The 22,358-nt window shown below is 40.2% G+C and overlaps 1 protein-coding gene across 1 annotated transcript in view; it reads left to right on the top strand.

The window, feature by feature from the left end:
- The window catches only part of LOC128638892 (DNA ligase 1), a 103,039-nt gene extending 82,560 nt beyond the window's left edge, over window positions 1-20,479 (top strand). The window contains exons 5-9 of the mRNA XM_053691020.1: window positions 1,752-1,893; window positions 11,765-11,875; window positions 12,607-13,104; window positions 19,855-19,969; window positions 20,314-20,479. Of these exons, the coding sequence (XP_053546995.1) occupies window positions 1,752-1,893; window positions 11,765-11,875; window positions 12,607-13,104; window positions 19,855-19,969; window positions 20,314-20,479 (1,032 nt within the window). The remainder of the gene's footprint in view (window positions 1-1,751; window positions 1,894-11,764; window positions 11,876-12,606; window positions 13,105-19,854; window positions 19,970-20,313) is intronic.
- Window positions 20,480-22,358: the final 1,879 nt, after the last annotated feature.

A 22,358-nucleotide genomic window follows, 5' to 3' on the forward strand; every position in this document is an offset into this window, starting at 1 on the left:
TATGTGTTCCCGCCATTTCCTCTCATCCCCAGGCTGATAGCCAGGATCAAGCAGGAGAGGGCGTCGGTGATCTTGATAGCTCCTGCGTGGCCACGCAGGACTTGGTATGCAGATCTGATGAATATGTCATCGGCTCCACCTTGGAAGCTACCTTTGAGACGAGACCTTCTTGTTCAGGGTCCGTTCGAACATCCGAATCTGGTTTCACTCCAGCTGACTGCTTGGAGATTGAACGCTTGATTTTATCGAAGCGAGGATTCTCAGATTCTGTGATCGATACTCTTGTTCAGGCCAGAAAGCCTGTGACTAGAAAGATTTACCACAAAATTTGGAAAAAATATATCTGTTGGTGTGAATCTAAAGGATTCCCTTGGGACAAGGTTAAGATTCCTAGGATTCTATCCTTCCTTCAAGAAGGATTGGAAAAAGGATTATCTGCAAGTTCCCTGAAGGGACAGATTTCTGCCTTGTCGGTATTACTTCACAAAAAGCTGGCAGCTGTGCCAGATGTTCAAGCCTTTGTTCAGGCTCTGGTTAGAATCAAGCCTGTTTACAAACCTTTGACTCCTCCTTGGAGTCTCAATTTAGTTCTTTCAGTTCTTCAGGGGGTTCCGTTTGAACCCTTACATTCCGTTGATATTAAGTTATTATCTTGGAAAGTTTTGTTTTTAGTTGCGATTTCTTCTGCTAGAAGAGTCTCAGAATTATCTGCTCTGCAGTGTTCTCCTCCTTATCTGGTGTTCCATGCAGATAAGGTGGTTTTACGTACTAAACCTGGTTTTCTTCCAAAAGTTGTTTCTAACAAAAACATTAACCAGGAGATTATCGTACCTTCTCTGTGTCCAAAACCAGTTTCAAAGAAGGAACGTTTGTTGCACAATTTGGATGTTGTTCGCGCTCTAAAATTCTATTTAGATGCTACAAAGGATTTTAGACAAACATCTTCCTTGTTTGTTGTTTATTCAGGTAAAAGGAGAGGTCAAAAAGCAACTTCTACCTCTCTCTCTTTTTGGATTAAAAGCATCATCAGATTGGCTTACGAGACTGCCGGACGGCAGCCTCCCGAAAGAATCACAGCTCATTCCACTAGGGCTGTGGCTTCCACATGGGCCTTCAAGAACGAGGCTTCTGTTGATCAGATATGTAGGGCAGCGACTTGGTCTTCACTGCACACTTTTACCAAATTTTACAAGTTTGATACTTTTGCTTCTTCTGAGGCTATTTTTGGGAGAAAGGTTTTGCAAGCCGTGGTGCCTTCCATTTAGGTGACCTGATTTGCTCCCTCCCTTCATCCGTGTCCTAAAGCTTTGGTATTGGTTCCCACAAGTAAGGATGACGCCGTGGACCGGACACACCTATGTTGGAGAAAACAGAATTTATGTTTACCTGATAAATTTCTTTCTCCAACGGTGTGTCCGGTCCACGGCCCGCCCTGGTTTTTTTAATCAGGTCTGATATTTTATTTTCTTTAACTACAGTCACCACGGTACCATATGGTTTCTCCTATGCAAATATTCCTCCTTAACGTCGGTCGAATGACTGGGGTAGGCGGAGCCTAGGAGGGATCATGTGACCAGCTTTGCTGGGCTCTTTGCCATTTCCTGTTGGGGAAGAGAATATCCCACAAGTAAGGATGACGCCGTGGACCGGACACACCGTTGGAGAAAGAAATTTATCAGGTAAACATAAATTCTGTTTTTCTGCTGTTTGATTTGGCTCTTGAATAACATGTTTACTTGTATTTTTTCTAGGAATCTACCTTAAGTTTTAGTACTCCAAGGATGAATACATCTCAGGATATTGTTTCCCCTTCCAGTATTCAATCTGCTGACAGTCCTTCATGCTCAGACTCTCCAGGCATTTCTCCTTCTGGAATCCCCAAACGTAGGACAGGTTAGAATCTTTATTCAGATTTTGAGAATAGGTAAAACATACTCAGGTTATCAAGGGGTGCATTCCTGGACAGGTCTTAAGTCACCTTTTAGTGTAAAAAAAATAAAATAAAAATCTTTCTTTCCTATGGCATGGAGAGTCCACAACGTCATTCCAATTACTAGTGGGATATTCAACTCCTGGCCAGCAGGAGGAGGCAAAGAGCACCCCAGCAAAGCTGTTAAGTGCAACTTCCCTTATTCATAATCCCCAGTCATTCTCTTTGCCTCTGTCAATGGAGGATGTGCGACGGTATCTGAAGATATTTAATCCTTTTTATGGGTACTTTTTCCCTGCAAGCAAGGATTGGGGTCTAGCTGTGTCCATGTCAATCTCTTTAGTAAGAGTAATGGTGGTTGTTAGCAGTGAGAAAGCGGTGAGGTTGTCTTTGCTTTATTTCTAACATTATTTCTACACCTTTTATAGTAAGCCAGGGTTGGTTGCTCTGTTCTTTCTTTTACATTCAGGTCCCTGTCGGCGTCCGGGTGAGGCTGACAGACTTGCAGCTGTGTAATGCCCCACAGCAGAAGACTCTTGAAGGTAAGTCCTTTCTTATTGCTTATTCGCAGAACATGAAGTAGGAAGGACTGGGAAGTCAGGGACCTGGTGAGACCTGCTACCCTCAGGAAGAGTGTGTATGTATTGTAATTATATTCACAGGTTTGGGATATTTTGCGGCGGGCTCACTACTGATAATCAGTGACAACGATTTATGCTGCCTTTTAGCCTACCAACGGGTCTTTTAGTGCTCATACTCAGGCTTTACAGTGTGTGGGATCCAATGTTGCTGCTGGGATTAGCATTTGCGTTATGGGTGAATAATTTCTCTCACACGATGGCAATATGGTATGTGCGGACAGCCACACAATTTATCCCAGCTACTGCATCCTTTATTAACCTTTTAAACATTATGGGTGAATAATATGGTTCCGCGTCCTTGCGCTCTGTTTTGGGAGATGGCAGGGATATGTTTGCCTCACTATAGTCACCGTTTGGAGCGGAGTCTTTTTGGCGCGCTTGGGCAGATGGCCTTATATATAGAGCGGCCTAGCTCAGAGCGGTCTCTTTAACTTGGAGACTTAAACTAACCCAAGTATTGACATGTGCTCTCCTATTTTTAAGGATTCTTTATAAGCCGTTACTTCATGTGAAGCTTTTGGCGATCGTATTTGCGCGCCAATAGAGTAAGCTTTTATAAGTTTTCATTTGAACTGCTTGCTATTTGTCTCAATCTATGATGGTATCGCCATTTTGTATGTGTATTCGGTCTATGTTTCTAGCCTCTATTTAATCTTGGCACGCATGCTTCTATACTTCTGAGGTCTGGTGCAAGTTACCCATCTTATTGTTATCGGTTATTTGTAGAGCACCAACAGATTCCGCAGCGCTAACTTATGGGTTTATTTCTGGGGCATGTCTTTAATAACTATAGCTCTGAACATCTTTTAGTTGTGCCAATCTAATTTTAGTCACTTTAGGTGTTTAAGTTTTCGTATAGTTTTCTGGGACTTGAGGAAAACCTTTTACGATATTATCAGGGATTTCTTGTCCTCAACTGCCACCTGTTGACAGTTTCTGGTAGTTCCCTTCTGCAGATATTTTTCTTCAGGAAATAATTTACCTAGTTTATTTAATCTTATATTCTGGATATTGTTTATTTTGTCTGCTATATATATTATATATATTCAAGGGATTATTAAGGGCTCATCCCTTAGCATACTTGGGGGGGGAGTTTAGGGACTTGCTTTTCATATATTATCCCTACGCCATTCTTTTTTCAGTAGCATGGTTTTAGATACATTTTTAAGTTTTACTCACTTATTTTATTTTTTGCCTGCTGGGCAGAGTAAGGGTATATTTGGGGATTATTTTTTTCTCTTGCATATCTCTTACTTGCTACTTTAAAAGCTTTTCCTGGATTTGTGTTATAAGCAGTATCTCTGCTTATTCCTTGTCTGTTTTTACATATTAAATTAAGTTTTTTTCATATTACTGCCGAAATAGCTTGGTGGTTAAATAAGCTATTTAATAACAGAGTTTTTGCTTTGCTTATCTATACAGGTAAGATGAAAAAAAGGGCATTTTCAAGAGCTGGGCTACTTTGCGTTATAGCGTGTAAGTTTCATTGAAGGTCCTGAGTTCAAGCCTTTTTCTTGGTTTTTGCTCTTTAGATTTTCCTATGCTTTGTCTGCTATGCATACTTTATGTATTTTTCCAGGAATCATTTCCTTTTTCCCCTTACGATGCCCTGTCTGATTTTGATATCACGGGAGACTACGATTGAGGAGATCCAAGATAGGATTAAGGCTCTTAAATTAGCCAATACTTTCTCCAACATTGGTGTGTCAGGTCCACGGTGTCATCCATTACTTGTGGGATATTCTCCTCCCCCACAGGGAAAGGCAAGGAGAGCACACAGCAAGAGCTGTCCATATAGTCCCTCCCAGGCTCCGCCCCCCCAGTCATTCTCCTTGCCGCTCTGAACAAGTAGCATCTCCTCGGGGATGGTGAGGAGTTTGTGGTGTTTAGTTGTAGTTTTTTATTCTTCTATCAAGAGTTTGTTATTTTAAAATAGTGATGGTATGTACTATTTACTCTGAAACAGAAAGAGATGAAGATTTCTGTTTGTGAGAGGATTATGATTTTAGCAGCAGTTACTAAAATCGTTTGCTGTTTCCACATAGGACTGTTGAGATGAGATAACTTCAGTTGGGGGAAACAGTTAGCAGGCTCTTCTGCTCAAGGTATGACTAGCCATATTTCTAACAAGACTGTGTAATGCTGGAAGGCTGTCATTTTCCCCTCATGGGGATCGGTAAGCCATTTTCTTAGTCTCAAACAGAATAAAGGGCTTATTATGGGCTATAAACTGGTAGACACTTTTAGGGGCTAAATCGATTGCTTTATTTAAGTATTATATGCAGTTTGAAGTTGTATTTCACACTTTTATAACATTGGGGAACATTTTTAGCACCAGGCACTTGTTAAGACACCTTCCCAGTCAGGAAGGGCCTTTCTCTGTAGTAGGCAGAGCCTCATTTTCGCGCCATTACTGTGCAGTTAATTTTGAGTTCAGTACATGCAGCTGCATGTGTGAGGGTCTGGAATCCACTAAAAACGTTCCTAGAAGGCTTCATTTGGTATCATATACCCCCCTGGGATTGGTGAAGTCGCAGCAAAGGCTGTGGCTGGGACTGTAAGGGGGTTAAAATTAAAAACGGCTCCGGTTTCCACATTTTAAGGGTTAACAGCTTGAAAATTGGGGTGCAATACTTTGAATGTATTAAGACACTGTGGTGAAAATTTGGTAAAGATTGGATAATTCCTTCATAATTTTTCACATATTCAGTAATAAAGTGTGCCCTGTTTAACATTTAAAGAGACAGTAACGGTTTTGTTTTAAAACGGTTTTTGTGCTTTATTAACCAGTTTAAGCCTGTTTAACATGTCTGTACCTTCAGATAGATCATGTTCTGTATGTATGGTAGCCAATGTGGTTCCCCCTTCAAATATAGTGTGATAATTGTGCCATTGCGTCCAAACAAAGTAAGGACAAAACTGTCACAAATTGTAAAGTTGCCCAAGATGATTCATCAGATGAAGGGAGTAGAGATAGTTCTACATCTTCTCCTTCTGTGTCTATACCAGTTATGCCCGCGCAGGCGACCCCTAGTACTTCTAGCGCGCCAATGCTTGTTACTATGCAGTAATTGACGGCAGTAATGGATAACTCCATAGCTAATATTTTATCCAAAATGCCAGCATTTCAGAGAAAGCGCGATTGCTCTGTTTTAAACACTGTAGAGCAGGAGGGCGCTGATGATAATTTTTCTGTCATACCCTCACTCCAATCTGAAGTGGCAGTGAGGGAGGGTTTGTCAGATGGGGAAATTTCTGATACAGGAAGAATTTCTCAGCAGGCAGAACCTGATGTTGTGACATTTAAATTTAAATTGGAGCATCTCCGCGCATTACTTAAGGAGGTGCTATCTACTCTGGATGATTGTGACAATCTGGTCAACCCAGAAAAATTGTGCAAGATGGACAGTTCCTTGAGGTCCCGGTGCACCCTGATGCTTTTCCGATACCTAAACGGGTGGCGGACATAGTGAATAAGGAGTGGGAGAAGCCAGGCATACCTTTTGTCCCTCCTCCTATATTTAAGAAATTGTTCCCTATGGTCGACCCCAGGAAGGACACATGGCAAACAGTCCCTAAGGTCGAGGGGGAGTTTTCTACTCTAGCCAAGCGCACGACCATTCCTATTGAGGACAATTGTGCTTTCAAAGATCCTATGGATAAAAAAATTGGAGGGTTTGCTTAAAAAGATTTTTGTACAGCAAGGTTACTTCCTTCAACCTATTTTGTGCATTATTCCTGTCACTACAGCGGCGTGGTTCTGGTTCGAGGAACTGGAAAAGTCGCTCAGTAGGGAGACTCCGTATGAGGAAGTCATGGACAGAATTTACGCACTTAAGTTAGCTAATTCCTTTATTTTAGACGCCGCTTTGCAGTTAGCGAGGTTAGCGGCAAAAAATTCAGGGTTTACAATTGTGGCGCGCAGAGTGCTCTGGCTAAAGTCTTGGTCGGCGGATGTATCTTCCAAGACAAAATTGCTTAATACCCCTTTCAAAGGTAAGACCCCTTTTGGGCCAGAATTGAAAGAGATTATTTCAGTCATCACTGGGGGAAAGGGCCATGCCCTCCCACAAGATAAACCTTTCAAGGCTAAGAATAAGTCCAATTTTCGTTCCTTTCGCAATTTCAGGAACGGACCGGCTTCCAACTCGGCAGTCTCTAGACAAGAGGGTAACGCTTCCCAGACTATACCAGCTTGGAAATCAATGCAAGGCTGGAACAAGGGTAAACAGGCCAAGAAACCTGCTGCTGCTACCAAGACAGCATGAAGAGGTAGCCCCCGATCCGGAGGGTAAACAGGGCAAGAGATGTTCAGGATCTCTGGGCACTAGAAATAGTCTCTCAGGGTTATCTTCTAGAATTCAAGGAACTACCCCCAAGGGGAAGGTTCCACATGTCTCACTTATCTTCAAACCAAGTAAAGAGACAGGCATTCTTACATTGTGTAGAAGACCTGTTAAAGATGGGAGTGATACTCTCAGTTCCAACTGTGGAACAAGGTCAGGGGTTTTTACTCAAATCTGTTTGTAGTTCCCAAAAAAAGAGGGAACTTTCAGACCAATTCTGGATTTAAAAATTCTAAACAAATTTCTCAGAGTGCCATCGTTCAAAATGGAAACTATTCGAACGATTTTACCTACAATCCAGGAGGGTCAATTTATGACTACCGTGGATCTAAAGGATGCGTATCTGCATATTCCTATCCACAAAGATCATCATCAGTTCCTAAGGTTCGCCTTTCTGGACAAACATTACCTATTGTGGCTCTCCCATTCGGACTAGCCACTGCTCCAAGGATTTTCACAAAGGTGCTCGGGTCCCTTCTAGCGGTTCTAAGACCCAGGGGCATTGCAGTGGCACCTTACTTGGACGACATCCTAATTCAAGCGTTGTCTCTTTCAAAGACAAAGGCTCACACAGACATTCTTCTAGCCTTTCTCAGATCTCACGGGTGGTAGGTGAACATAGAAAAAAGTTCCCCGTCTCAGTCAACAAGAGTCCCTTTCTTGGGAACAATAATAGATTCTTTAGAAATTAAGATTTTCCTGACAGATGTCAGAGAGTCAAAGCTTCTAAACGCTTGTCAAGTTCTTCACTCTGTTCTATGGCCTTCCATAGCTCAGTGCATGGAAGTAGTAGGGTTGATGGTTGCAGCAATGGACATAGTTCCTTTTGCGCAAATTCATCTAAGACCATTACAACTGTGCATGCTCAAACAGTGGAATGGGGACTATACAGACTTGTCTCCAGTGATTCAAGTAGATCAGAAGACCAGAGACTCACTCCGTTGGTGGCTGACTCAGGATCACCTGTCCCAGGGAATGAGCTTCCGCAGACCAGAGTGGGTCATTGTCACGACCGACGCCAGTCTATTAGGCTGGGGCGCGGACTGGGATTCCCTGAAAGCTCAGGGTCTATGGTCTCGGGAAGAGTCTCTTCTCCCGATAAACATCCTGGAACTGAGAGCGATATTCAATGCTCTCCGGGCTTGGCCTCAACTAGCAAAGGCCAGATTTATAAGATTCCAATCAGATAACATGACGACTGTTGCTTACTTCAACCATCAGGGGGGAACAAGGAGTTCCCTGGCAATGAGAGAGGTGACCAAGATCATCAAATGGGCGGAGGATCACTCCTACCACCTGTCTGCGATCCACATCCCAGGAGTGGAAAACTGGGAGGCGGATTATCTGAGTCGTCAGACCTTTCATCCGGGGGAGTGGGAACTCCACCCGGAGGTGTTTGCCCAGTTGACCCAATTTTGGGGCATTCCAGACATGGATCTGATGGCGTCTCGTCAGAACTTCAAGGTTCCTTGCTACGGGTCCAGATCCAGGGATCCCAAGGCGACTCTAGTGGATGCATTAGTGGCGCCTTGGACTTTCAACCTAGCTTATGCGTTTCCACCGTTCCTTCTCATTCCCAGGCTGGTAGCCAGGATCAAACAGGAGAAGGCCTTGGTGATTTTGATAGCTCCTGCGTGGCCACGCAGGACTTGGTATGCAGACCTGGTGAATATGTCATCGGCTCCACCATGGAAGCTACCTTTGAGACAGGATCTTCTAGTACAAGGTCCATTCGAATATCCAAATCTAGTTTCTCTCCAGCTGACTGCTTGGAAATTGAACGCTTGATTTTGTCTAAGCGTGGGTTTTCGGATTCTGTGATAGATACTCTGGTACAAGCCAGAAAACCTGTGACTAGAAAGATTACCATAAAATATGGAAAAGATATATCTGTTGGTGTGAATCCAAGGGATTCTCATGGAGTAAGATTAAAATTCCTAGGATCCTTTCCTTTCTCCAAGAAGGTTTGGATAAGGGATTATCAGCGAGTTCTCTAAAAGGACAGATTTCTGCTTTATCTGTCTTGTTACACAAACGACTGGCAGCTGTGCCAGATGTTCAAGCTTTTGTTCAGGCTTTGGTCAGGATCAAGCCTGTTTACAGACCCTTGACTCCTCCCTGGAGTCTAAATTTGGTTCTTTCAGTTCTTCAAGGGGTTCCGTTTGAACCCTTACATTCCATAGATATCAAGTTGTTATCTTGGAAAGTTCTGTTTTTGGTTGCTATTCTTCTGCTAGAAGAGTTTTCTGAATTATCTGCTCTGCAGTGTAATCCGCCCTATCTGGTGTTCCATTCAGATAAGGTTGTTTTGCGTACTAAACCTGGTTTCCTTCCAAAGGTTGTTTCCAACAAGAATATTAACCAGGAAATATTTGTGCCTTCTTTGTGTCCGAATCCAGTTTCAAAGAAGGAACGCTTGTTACACAATTTAGATGTAGTCCGTGCTTTAAAGTTCTATTTAGAAGCAACAAAGGATTTCAGACAAACGTCTTCTCTGTTTGTAGTTTATTCTAGCAAGAGGAGAGGTCAAAAAAGCTACTGCTACCTCTCTTTCCTTTTGGCTGAAAAGCATCATACGATTGGCTTACAAGACTGCCGGACGGCAGCCTCCTGAACGAATCACAGCTCACTCTACTAGGGCTGTGACTTCCACATGGACCTTCAAGAATGAGGCTTCTGTTGATCAGATATGTAAGGCAGCGACCTGGTCTTCTCTGCACACTTTGTCCAAATTCTACAAATGTGATACTTTTGCTTCTTCGGAGGCTATTTTTGGGAGAAAGGTTTTGCAAGCCGTGGTGCCTTCTGTTTAGGTAACCTGATTTGCTCCCTCCCTTCATCCGTGTCCTAAAGCTTTGGTATTGGTTCCCACAAGTAATGGATGACACCGTGGACCGGACACACCAATGTTGGAGAAAACAGAATTTATGCTTACCTGATAAATTACTTTCTCTAACGGTGTGTCCGGTCCACGGCCCGCCCTGGTTTTTTAATCAGGTTTGAAGCATTTCTTTCTCTATACACTACAGTCACCACGGCACACTATAGTTTCTCCTTTTTTTCTCCTAACAGTCGGTCGAATGACTGGGGGGGCGGAGCCTGGGAGGGACTATATGGACAGCTCTTGCTGTGTGCTCTCCTTGCCTTTCCCTGTGGGGGAGGAGAATATCCCACAAGTAATGGATGACACCGTGGACCGGACACACCGTTGGAGAAAGTAATTTATCAGGTAAGCATAAATTCTGTTTTTATCTGCGGTACCAACATGCAGGTAATTAGACTGGGAGCTAAGTTGTCTAGCTTCACTGTCCTAGCTCGTAGAGCTCTGTGGTTAAATTCTTGGTTGGCTGATGTTTCTTCAATGGCCAAGCTTTTAGCGTTACCTTTTAAGCGTAAAACTCTTGTTTGGGCCTGGTCTGGCGGAAATCATTTCAGAGATTACGGGTGGAAAGGGATCTTTCCTACCTCAGGACAAGAAGAAAAAAACCTAAGGATCAACAGACTTCTAATTTTTTTTCCTTTTGCAACTTTAAAGGACAGAGGTCCTTCTTCCAAACCAGACCAATCCAGGTCCAATTGGAGATCCAGCCATCCTTCGAATAAGGCAAGCAAAACAAGAAACCTTCCGATGACTCTAAATCAGCATGAAGGGTCCGCACCCGATCCGATTTTAGATTAGGTGAGGGGGGCAGGCTTTCTTTTTTTTGACAGGCTTGGATATGCGGTGGGCTGTGGACATAGTATCTCAGGGTTACAAAATAGGATACAGATCTTGCCCTCCAAAGGGCAGATTTCTCTGTCTTTTGCGGGCTCTAAAATTTTCCTACAAGCTACTAAAGATTTTCGGCAATCTTCTGCCCTGTTTGTTGTTTTCTCTTTGAAGCGTAAGGGTCAGCAGGCCACTTCTACTACTCAATCCCTCTGGTTAATAAGGGCTAGATTTATCAATGCTGAGGCGTACAGGGGCGTGTATAGCGCAATTTTGCGCTCGCGTGCAATCCTGCCCTCGCACAGCCAATCACGCACGGGCAGGAGCTGTCAATGTACTCGGTCGGACTCGAGATTGATAAATCTAGCCCTAAGTATGATTTGTTTTGCTTATGAGACTGCTGGACAGCAGCCTCCAGAGAGTATTACTGCTCATTCCACTAGGGCTGTCTCCTCTTCTTAGGCTTTCAAAAATAAAGCTTTTGTGGAACAGATTTGCAAGGCGGCAACTTGGTCCTTTGAAAAAAAAAAAATAGATTATGAAAAAAAGAAGAAAAGAAAAAAAATTTTTTTTTTGGCAACTTGGTCCTCTTTGCATACTTTTTCCTAATTCTACAAATTTGATACTTTTGCCTCGGCTGAGGCCTTTTTTGAGAAAAAGGTTCTTCAAGTGGTGGCGCCTTCTGTTTAGGTCCTCCTGCCTTGTTCTCCCAACCTGTTTATTTCATGTCCTCTAGCTTGGGTATTGGTTCCCACTAGTAATTGGAATGACAGTTTTTTGAGTAAACCTCAGGTACCTCTATACCCCTGTGTTTCTTCTTTTTCCATTTTCCTTTGGCTAAATGACTGGTGATTATGGGTAAGGGAAGTTACACTTAACAGCTTTGCTGGGGTGCTCTTTGCCTCCTCCTGCTGGCCAGGAGTTGAATACCCCACTAGTAATTGGAATGACCTTGTGTACTCTCCATGCCCGGAAAGAAAGAAATTTATCAGGTAAGCATACATTTTTTGTTTTTACTGTGAAGTACTTAATTTCTTAATATATTCTATTCAACTGCAAAGAATGGCTTTCTTATTTTACATGGTGTCCACACTGAGTATTCAACACTTAATAAATAAATTTTGTTTTTACTCAATAGCTCGAAAACAGCTACCAAAACGTAAACTCGAAACATCAACTGATGAGTCCAACGTAGGCAAAGAAGAATCTGTTGCCCAGGAAAAAGCCAAACGCCAAAGAAGAGACACTGGTGAGTATAGTCATGGTCTACATCAGTGTTTTTCAACCAGTGTGCCGTGACACACTAGTGTGCCGTGAGAGATCCTCAAGTGTGCCATGGCAGACTGACAACAGTGTGACATTTTTTAAACTTTGTTTGTTTTTTACTCCCAGTGCAGGGGTAGTTTGTAGGAGGCATGGCATAACAGCACAATACATACAGTATGTGTATATATATATATATATATATATATATATGCTGTATTAGGCTACAATGTGTGGTTTTTTCAAAATTTTGGGATGGTGGTGTGCCACAGGATTTTTTAATGTAAAAAAGTGTGCCACGGCAAAAAAAAGGTTAAAAATCACTGGTCTACATCATAGGTTCACTTTTTTTTATGCCAAGGTGATGTTTTTACTAAAAAAAAAAAAACTGAAAGTTTATACTCAAAAGAAAGCTGCAGTGATTCATATTGGATATTTCAACCCTCATGCCTAAATCTATTTGATCTTTCAGCTATAGACTGATATGCCAAATGTATTGAGATATTTTGGTGATAATCTCCAGTCTACACCTCTTGCTAATAATATTTTTAGTTTTGATACTTTTGACAGAAGTCCAGTGAATATTACCTTTTGCTACTTGATTTTGAAGAATTTGTTTAATGAAACAACAATTTTAAATTGAATCCTCCATTATTATTTTTTTTAATGCTAGATAATTTAAAAACATTTAATATATATTTTGTTTTTTAAATGAAGAGGAGGAACTACAAAATACCATGGAGACAGAAGAGAGTACTCCAACAGTGGATGATAAACTTGGCAAGGAAGCAAAGAATGCTGAATCTGAAGATGAATGCACTACCAAAATGGAGACAGAAACTGTGGAACAAAAAAAGTCCAGTGAACAAAACCCTGAGAAGGAACAGGAATCTAAATTAGGCAGTCCATGTTTGGATCAATCTGTAAAGTCTTACAAGAAAAATAGTAAAGCAGATGATGGAAATTTGAACAATAAAGATGCACAGAAGCCAGAGACTGCGACACCTAAAAAAACATTGTCTAAACCTGTTAGTCCCAAATCAGAATCAAAGCCACGCAAACAAAAGACTGCAAAGAAAGATCAAAAGAGTCCTGAGGAGTCTAACAAATCTAAGAAAGTGGATGCAAAAGAGAATGATAGTGATGAAAAAAGTGATGATGAAATTAAGAAGGCAGAGCCTGTAAAACCTGTGAAACCAATTAGCAGTTTCTTTGGTAAGTGTATTTCCTATTGAAGAACCCAAATATGTATCATTGTAGTAATAGCAAACCATAATGTGCATATCTGGCCTCAAATCCTTAAATTGACATAAAACCCAACATTTTTCTTTTATGATTTAAATAGAACATAACATTTTAAACAACTTTCTAATTTACTTCTATTATCATGTTCTTAGTTTCTTTCATGTAATTAGCAAGAGTCCATGAGCTAGTGACGTATGGGATATACATTCCTACCAGGAGGGGCAAAGTTTCCCAAACCTCAAAATGCCTACAAATACACCCCTCACCACACCCACAAATCAGTTTTACAAACTTTGCCTCCTATGGAGGTGGTGAAGTAAGTTTGTGCTAGATTCTACGTTGATATGCGCTCCGCAGCAGGTTGGAGCCTGGTTTTCCTCTCAGCGTGCAGTGAATGTCAGAGGGATGTGAGGAGAGTATTGCCTGTTTGAATTCAATGATCTCCTTCTACGGGGTCTATTTCATAGGTTCTCTGTTATCGGTCGTAGAGATTCATCTCTTACCTCCCTTTTCAGATCGACGATATACTCATATATATATATATATATATATATATATATATACCATTACCTCTGCTGATTTTCGTTTCCGTACTGGTTTGGCTTTCTACAAACATGTAGATGAGTGTCCTGGGGTAAGTAAGTCTTATTTTCTGTGACACTCTAAGCTATGGTTGGGCACTTTTTTAATAAAGTTCTAAATATATGTATTCAAACATTTATTTGCCTTGACTCAGGATGTTCAACATTCCTTATTTTCAGACAGTCAGTTTCATATTTGGGATAATGCACTTGAATCAATTTTTTTTCTTACCTTAAAAATTTGACTCTTTTTTCCCTGTGGGCTGTTAGGCTTGCGGGGGCTGAAAATGCTTCATTTTATTGCGTCATTCTTGGCGCAGACTTTTTTGGCGCAAAAAAACTTTTCTGTTTCCGGCGTCATACGTGTCGCCGGAAGTTGCGTCATTTTTGACGTTCTTTTGCGCCAAAGATGTCGGCGTTCCGGACGTGGCGTCATTTTTGGCGCCAAAAGCATTTAGGCGCCAAATAATGTGGGTGTCTTATTTGGCGCTAAAAAAATATGGGCGTCGCTTTTGTCTCCACATTATTTAAGTCTAATTTTTCTTTGCTTCTGGTTGCTAGAAGCTTGTTCCTTGGCATTTTTTCCCATTCCTGAAACTGTCATTTAAGGAATTTGATCAATTTTGCTTTATATGTTGTTTTTTCTCTTACATATTGCAAGATGTCTCATGTTGCATCTGAGTCAGAAGTTACTTCAGGAAAATCGCTGTCTGGTGCTGGAACTACCAAAGCTAAGTGTATCTGCTGTAAACTTTTGGTAGCTGTTCCTCCAGCTGTTGTTTGTATTAATTGTCATGACAAACTTATTAATGCAGATAATATTTCCTTTAGTAATGTACCATTACCTGTTGCAGTTCCATCAACATCTAATGTTCAGAATGTTCCTGATAACATAAGAGATTTTGTTTCTGAATCCATCAAGAAGGCTATGTCTGTTATTCCTCCTTCTAGTAAACATAAAAAATCTTTTAAAACTTCTCTTTATACAGATGAATTTTTAAATGAACATCATCATTCTGATTCTAATGACTCTTCTGGTTCAGAGGATTCTGTCTCAGAGGTTGATGCTGATAAATCTTCATATTTATTTAAAATGGAATTTATTTGTTCTTTACTTAAAGAAGTACTAATTGCTTTAGAAATTGAGGATTCTGGTCCTCTTGATACTAATTCTAAACGTTTAGATAAGGTCTTTAAATCTCCTGTGGTTATTCCAGAAGTTTTTCCTGTTCCTGGTGCTATTTCTGAAGTAATTTCCAGAGAATGGAATAATTTGGGTAATTCATTTACTCCTTCTAAACGTTTTAAGCAATTATATCCTGTGCCGTCTGACAGATTAGAATTTTGGGACAAAATCCCTAAAGTTGATGGGGCTATTTCTACCCTTGCTAAACGTACTACTATTCCTACGTCAGATGGTACTTCGTTTAAGGATCCTTTAGATAGGAAAATTTAATCATTTCTAAGAAAAGCATATCTGTGTTCAGGTAATCTTCTTAGACCTGCTATATCATTGGCTGATGTTGCTGCAGCTTCAACTTTTTGGTTGGAAACTTTAGCGCAACAAGTAACAGATCATGATTCTCATAATTTTATTATTCTTCTTCAACATGCTAATAATTTTATCTGTGATGCCATTTTTGATATTATCAGAGTTGATGTCAGGTTTATGTCTCTAGCTATTTTAGCTAGAAGAGCTTTATGGCTTAAAACTTGGAATGCTGATATGTCTTCTAAATCGACTCTACTTTCCATTTCTTTCCAGGGTAACAAATTATTTGGTTCTCAGTTGGATTCTATTATCTCAACTGTTACTGGTGGGAAAGGAATTTTTTTACCACAGGATAAAAAATCTAAGGGTAAAAACAGGGCTAATAATCGTTTTCGTTCCTTTCGTTTCAACAAAGAACAAAAACCTGATCCTTCATCCTCAGGAGCAGTTTCAGTTTGGAAACCATCTCCAGTCTGGAATAAATCCAAGTCTTCTAGAAAAGCAAAGCCAGCTTCTAAGTCCACATGAAGGTGTGGCCCTCATTCCAGCTCAGCTGGTAGGGGGCAGGTTACGTTTTTTCAAAGAAATTTGGATCAATTCTGTTCACAATCTTTGGATTCAGAACATTGTTTCAGAAGGGTACAGAATTGGTTTCAAGATAAGACCTCCTGCAAAGAGATTTTTTCTTTCCCGTGTCCCAGTAAATCCAGTGAAAGCTCAAGCATTTCTGAAATGTGTTTCAGATCTAGAGTTGGCTGGAGTAATTATGCCAGTTCCAGTTCTGGAACAGGGGCTGGGGTTTTATTCGAATCTCTTCATTGTACCCAAGAAGGAGAATTCCTTCAGACCAGTTCTGGATCTAAAAATATTGAATCATTATGTAAGGATACCAACGTTCAAAATGGTAACTGTAAGGACTATCTTGCCTTTTGTTCAGCAAGGGCATTATATGTCCACAATAGATTTACAGGATGCATATCTGCATATTCCGATTCATCCAGATCATTATCAGTTCCTGAGATTCTCTTTTCTGGACAAGCATTACCAGTTTGTGGCTCTGCCGTTTGGCCTAGCTACAGCTCCAAGAATTTTTACAAAGGTTCTCGGTGCCCTTCTGTCTGTAATCAGAGAACAGGGTATTGTGGTATTTCCTTATTTGGACGATATCTTGGTACTTGCTCAGTCTTTACATTTAGCAGAATCTCATACGAATCGACTTGTGTTGTTTCTTCAAGATCATGGTTGGAGGATCAATTCACTAAAAAGTTCATTGATTCCTCAGACAAGGGTAACCTTTCTGGGTTTCCAGATAGATTCAGTGTCCATGACTCTGTCTTTGACAGACAAGAGACGTCTAAAATTGATTTCAGCTTGTCGAAACCTTCAGCCACAATCATTCCCTTCGGTAGCCTTATGCATGGAAATTCTAGGTCTTATGACTGCTGCATCGGACGCGATCCCCTTTGCTCGTTTTCACATGCGACCTCTTCAGCTCTGTATGCTGAATCAATGGTGCAGGGATTACACAAAGATATCTCAATTAATATCTTTAAAACCGATTGTACCACACTCTCTAACGTGGTGGACAGATCACCATCGTTTAATTCAGGGGGCTTCTTTTGTTCTTCCGACCTGGACTGTAATTTCAACAGATGCAAGTCTTACAGGTTGGGGAGCTGTGTGGGGATCTCTGACGGCACAAGGAGTTTGGGAATCTCAGGAGGTGAGATTACGATCAATATTTTGGAACTCCGTGCAATTTTCAGAGCTCTTCAGTCTTGGCCTCTTCTGAAGAGAGAATCGTTCATTTGTTTTCAGACAGACAATGTCACAACTGTGGCATACATCAATCATCAAGGAAGGACTCACAGTCCTCTGGCTATGAAAGAAGTATCTCGAATTCTGGTTTGGGCGGAATCCAGCTCCTGTCTAATCTCTGCGGTTCATATCCCAGGTATAGACAATTGGGAAGCGGATTATCTCAGTCGCCAAACGTTGCATCCGGGCGAATGGTCTCTTCACCCAGAGGTATTTCTTCAGATTGTTCAAATGTGGGAGCTTCCAGAATTAGATCTGATGGCGTCTTATCTAAACAAGAAACTTCCCAGGTATCTGTCCAGATCCCGGGATCCTCAGGAGGAAGCAGTGGATGCATTATCACTTCCTTGGAAGTATCACCTTCCTATATCTTTCCGCCTCTAGTTCTTCTTCCAAGAGTAATCTCCAAGATTCTGAAGGAATGCTCGTTTGTTCTGCTGGTAGCTCCGGCATGGCCTCACAGGTTTTGGTATGCGGATCTTGTCCGGATGGCCTCTTGCCATCCGTGGACTCTTCCGCTAAGACCAGACCTTCTGTCGCAAGGTCCTTTTTTCCATCAGGATCTCAAATCCTTAAATTTAAAGGTATGGAGATTGAACGCTTGATTCTTGGTCAAAGAGGTTTCTCTGACTCTGTGATTAATACTATGTTACAGGCTCATAAATCTGTATCTAGAGAGATATAGTATAGAGTCTGGAAGACTTATATTTCTTGGTGTCTTTCTCATCTTTTTTCTTGGCATTCTTTTAGAATTCCGAGAATTTTACAGTTTCTTCAGGATGGTTTAGATAAAGGTTTATCCGCAAGTTCTTTGAAAGGACAAATCTCTGCTCTTTCTGTTCTTTTTCACAGAAAGATTGCTAATCTTCCTGATATTCATTGTTTTGTACAAGCTTTGGTTCGTATAAAACCTGTCATTAAGTCAATTTCTCCTCCTTGGAGTTTGAATTTGGTTCTGGGGGCTCTTCAAGCTCCTCCTTTTGAACCCATGCATTCATTGGACATTAAATTACTTTCTTGGAAAGTTTTGTTCCTTTTGGCGATCTCTTCTGTCAGAAGAGTCTCTGAATTATCTGCTCTTTCTTGTGAGTCTCCTTTTCTGATTTTTCATCAGGATAAGGCAGTGTTGCGAACTTCTTTTGAATTTTTACCTAAGGTTGTGATTTCCAACAACATTAGTAGAGAAATTGTGGTTCCCTCATTATGTCCTAATCCTAAGAATTCTAAGGAGAAATCGTTGCATTCTTTGGATGTTGTTAGAGCTTTGAAATATTATGTTGAAGCTACTAAGTCTTTCCGAAAGACTTCTAGTCTATTTGCTATCTTTTCCGGTTCTAGAAAAGGCCAGAAAGCTTCTGCCATTTCTTTGGCATCTTGGTTGAAATCTTTAATTCATCATGCCTATGTCGAGTCGGGTAAAACTCCGCCTGAAAGGATTACAGCTCATTCTACTAGGTCAGTTTCTACTTCCTGGGCGTTTAGGAATGAAGCTTCGGTTGATCAGATTTGCAAAGCAGCAACTTGGTCCTCTTTGCATACTTTTACTAAATTCTACCATTTTGATGTATTTTCTTCTTCTGAAGCAGTTTTTGGTAGAAAAGTACTTCAGGCAGCGGTTTCAGTTTGAATCTTCTGTTTATGTTTTTCATTAAACTTTATTTTGGGTGTGGATTATTTTCAGCAGGAATTGGCTGTCTTTATTTTATCCCTCCCTCTCTAGTAACTCTTGCGTGGAAAGATCCACATCTTGGGTAGTCATTATCCCATACGTCACTAGCTCATGGACTCTTGCTAATTACATGAAAGAAAACATAATTTATGTAAGAACTTACCTGATAAATTCATTTCTTTCATATTAGCAAGAGTCCATGAGGCCCGCCCTTTTTTGTGGTGGTTATGATTTTTTTGTATAAAGCACAATTATTCCAATTCCTTATTTTATATGCTTTCGCACTTTTTTCTTATCACCCCACTTCTTGGCTATTCGTTAAACTGATTTGTGGGTGTGGTGAGGGGTGTATTTGTAGGCATTTTGAGGTTTGGGAAACTTTGCCCCTCCTGGTAGGAATGTATATCCCATACGTCACTAACTCATGGACTCTTGCTAATATGAAAGAAATGAATTTATCAGGTAAGTTCTTACATAAATTATGTTTTTCTTGTTAGCCTTTGTTGAAAAGCAGAAATGTAAGATCAAGAGTGTGCACGTGTCTGCAGCATTATATGGCAGCAATTTTGCTGCAATGTTATACATTAGCAGGAGCACTAGATTGCAGCAGTATTTTCTGTCATGTAGTGCTTCAGGCATGTGCATGCTACCTACCTAGGTAACCCTTCAACAAAGAATAACATGAGAATGAAGCAAATTTGATAATAGAAGTAAATTGGAAACTTTTTAAAAATTGTATTCGCTATCTGAATCACAAAATAATTTTTTTCTAATGTCCCTTTAAAATAAATCTGTCCTTTTAACCCATTTATTAGTCCGACACCAAAAGTGTTTAAATCTATAGTGAAAAAGTGGAATAAAGGGGTAAGAATGATGTAAAGTTAATGTTTGAAATGCAATTTTTGCGTATATCAATTATGCAATATAATAGGCTCCATTTAAGAAGCTGCAAATACAGCTTTGGAGCACCTTCGACCGCAGACTCGCATGAGTGAGCCAGCATCCGATAGTAAAGAAGCAGCGGTCATCAGAGTGGAAACTCTGCTTATAAACACTACAATATCTGTGAACAAAGGATAATCATTTTCTTGCATTTAAGAAACATAGTTTTTATGTTTGTATAGAACAGGATTATATAGAGCATTTATTTTCTTTAACAGTCCCACGGAAGCCAGTGGTGAAAACTGAAAATAAGGAAGAAATCATAAGTGGAAAAAATGTTGCAGAGCCATCATCTGAACAATCTGAAAAGCCAAAAAAGGCCACACTTGGCAGGTACAGTGTTAGAAGTTGTACTAGAAATTAATGTTTTGTGTATGAAGGAAAGATAGTTATCCAAACATTTTGCCTATGAAATCTGCTAGTGTGTTCACTTCAGTGAAAATAATGGTAAGAAATAGATGTTCATTAATACAAGCACTGTTTATTCCTGACCCTATAATACTTACTCTAATTAGGGAGATGGTAAATGGTATTTTACATTGTTCCTAAACCATAATAAATATAGAAGGAAATGTAACGACTTGTTGAGGGTTATTCGGTCCTACATCTTGTCTTCTTTTTGCTATTATTTAGTTTTAATGGTCATACTGATATGCTCTTTCTTTTTTTCATTTTAGCTTTTTTGGAACTTCCAAGTCAGAGAAATCTGAAGAGCAAACTGAATATAACCCATCTAAAAGCAATTATCATCCCATAAATGATGCGTGCTGGAGTAATGGCCAGAAGTATGTGTATAAATCTTTTGATTTCCACTTGGTATGGGTGCAAATATTGGTATTCTAGTTTACAGGCAGTGAAAATCATATGGTTTTAGACAACTGTATCCTACTTTGTGGAATTAGAAGGCTCTTTCTAGTAGTTGTAAATAATGAATAGCCTTTCATTATAATTTTAAGTATTTCAGTATTCTCAAATTAGAATCATTTTGCGAACAGCATGTGAATGTATGTTAAATTTATTCCAATGAAAGGTCAAATTTACAGTATATTCCAGAGATTGCCACCAGAATCGTTTAGAAATTTAGTAAACACCAATGAGTTAGTGATATGAAACCCAATTTATTTCATGTAATTGGCAAGAGTCCATGAGCTAGTGACGTATGGGATATACAATCCTACCAGGAGGGGCAAAGTTTCCCAAACCTCAAAATGCCTATAATTACACCTCCTCAACACACCCACAATTCCTTTTTTCAAACTTTGCCTCCTATGGAGGTGGTGAAGTAAGTTTGTGCTTGATTTTTATGATTTCTTCTGTGATAAGCGCTTCTAAGCATTGAAGCATTCTGAAGCCCAATTCCTCTCAGAGTACAGTGTTTGTCAGAGGGATGTGAAGGGAGTATCGCCTATTTATTTTATGGTTTTCCTCACGGTAATCTTTTCAAAGGTTCTCTGTTATCGGTCGTGGGGATTCATCTCCTATCTCCATTTTCAGATCGACGATATACTCTTACATACCATTACCTCTGCTGATACTTCTTCAGTACTGGTTTGGCTATCTGCTATATGTGGATGGGTGTCTTTCGGTAAGTATGTTTTCATTATTTAAGACACTCTCAGCTATGGTTTGGCGCTTTATGTATCAATATAACGTTTTAAATATATATGTATTTTACTTATTTGCCATGAGTCAGGCCTATGTATATTTCCTTTTGCAGACTGTCAGTTTCAGTTTGGTAAGAATATTTTAGGACGTTGTCTTACCTGGGGTATAGTCCTTTTTTCAAATGAACTGTTTTTCTTTTAATTTCGCGGGCAAATTAGGCCCGCAAGGTCGCAAAATCATGTTATTTATTGCGTCATTCTTAGCGCGAGTATTTTTTTGGCGCGAAGGTACGTCTTTGATGACGCAAGTTCGTCATATCTGGCGTCTTGGTTGACGCCAGGTTTCCTTGCACGAGGTTGCGTCTGTTATGTCGCGAGTTGCGTCATTTCCGGATGTTGTTGGCGCCAAAAAGATTTTTAACTTTTGCGTTGTGCATCATTCTTGGCGCCAAAAAATGTAGTTTATTTTTCACTCCGCCTTCTATATGCTCAGAGGGCTATGCTGTTTGCATTTTTTTCCCATTCCTGAAACTGCCATATAAGGAAATTGTAAATTTTGATTTAATGTTTTTTCTTTTACGTTTTGCAAGATGTCTCAATCTGATCCTGTCTCAGAAGCAACTGTTGGAACCCTGCTGCATGATTACAGTTCTACCAAAGCTAAGTGTTGTCTGTTGTAAATTAGCTGAGATTATATCTCTAGCTGTAGTATGTAACAGTTGTCATGATAAGCTTTTGCACGTAGAAAACGTTTCCATCAGTACTAGTACAGCTTCTGTTCCTTCAACATCTAATGTACATGATATTCCTTTTGATATTAAAAATTATATTGCTGATGCGATACAGAAGGCTTTGTCTGCTATTCCGCCTTCTAATAAATATAAAGGTCTTTTAAAACTTCTCATAAAATTGATGAAATTTCTAATGACCGACAACATACTGAAATATCCTCCTTTGATGAGGATCTCTGATTTAGAAGATCCTACCTCAGATATTGACACTGACAAATCTTATATTTTCAAGATTGTTAAAAGAAGTGTTGGTTACTTTGGATATTGAGGAGTCTAGTCCTCTTGATATCAAAACTAGTAAATGTTTAAATTCGGTTTATAAACCTC

This window comes from Bombina bombina, chromosome 8, assembly GCF_027579735.1.
Source record: "Bombina bombina isolate aBomBom1 chromosome 8, aBomBom1.pri, whole genome shotgun sequence".
Lineage (NCBI taxonomy): Eukaryota > Metazoa > Chordata > Amphibia > Anura > Bombinatoridae > Bombina > Bombina bombina.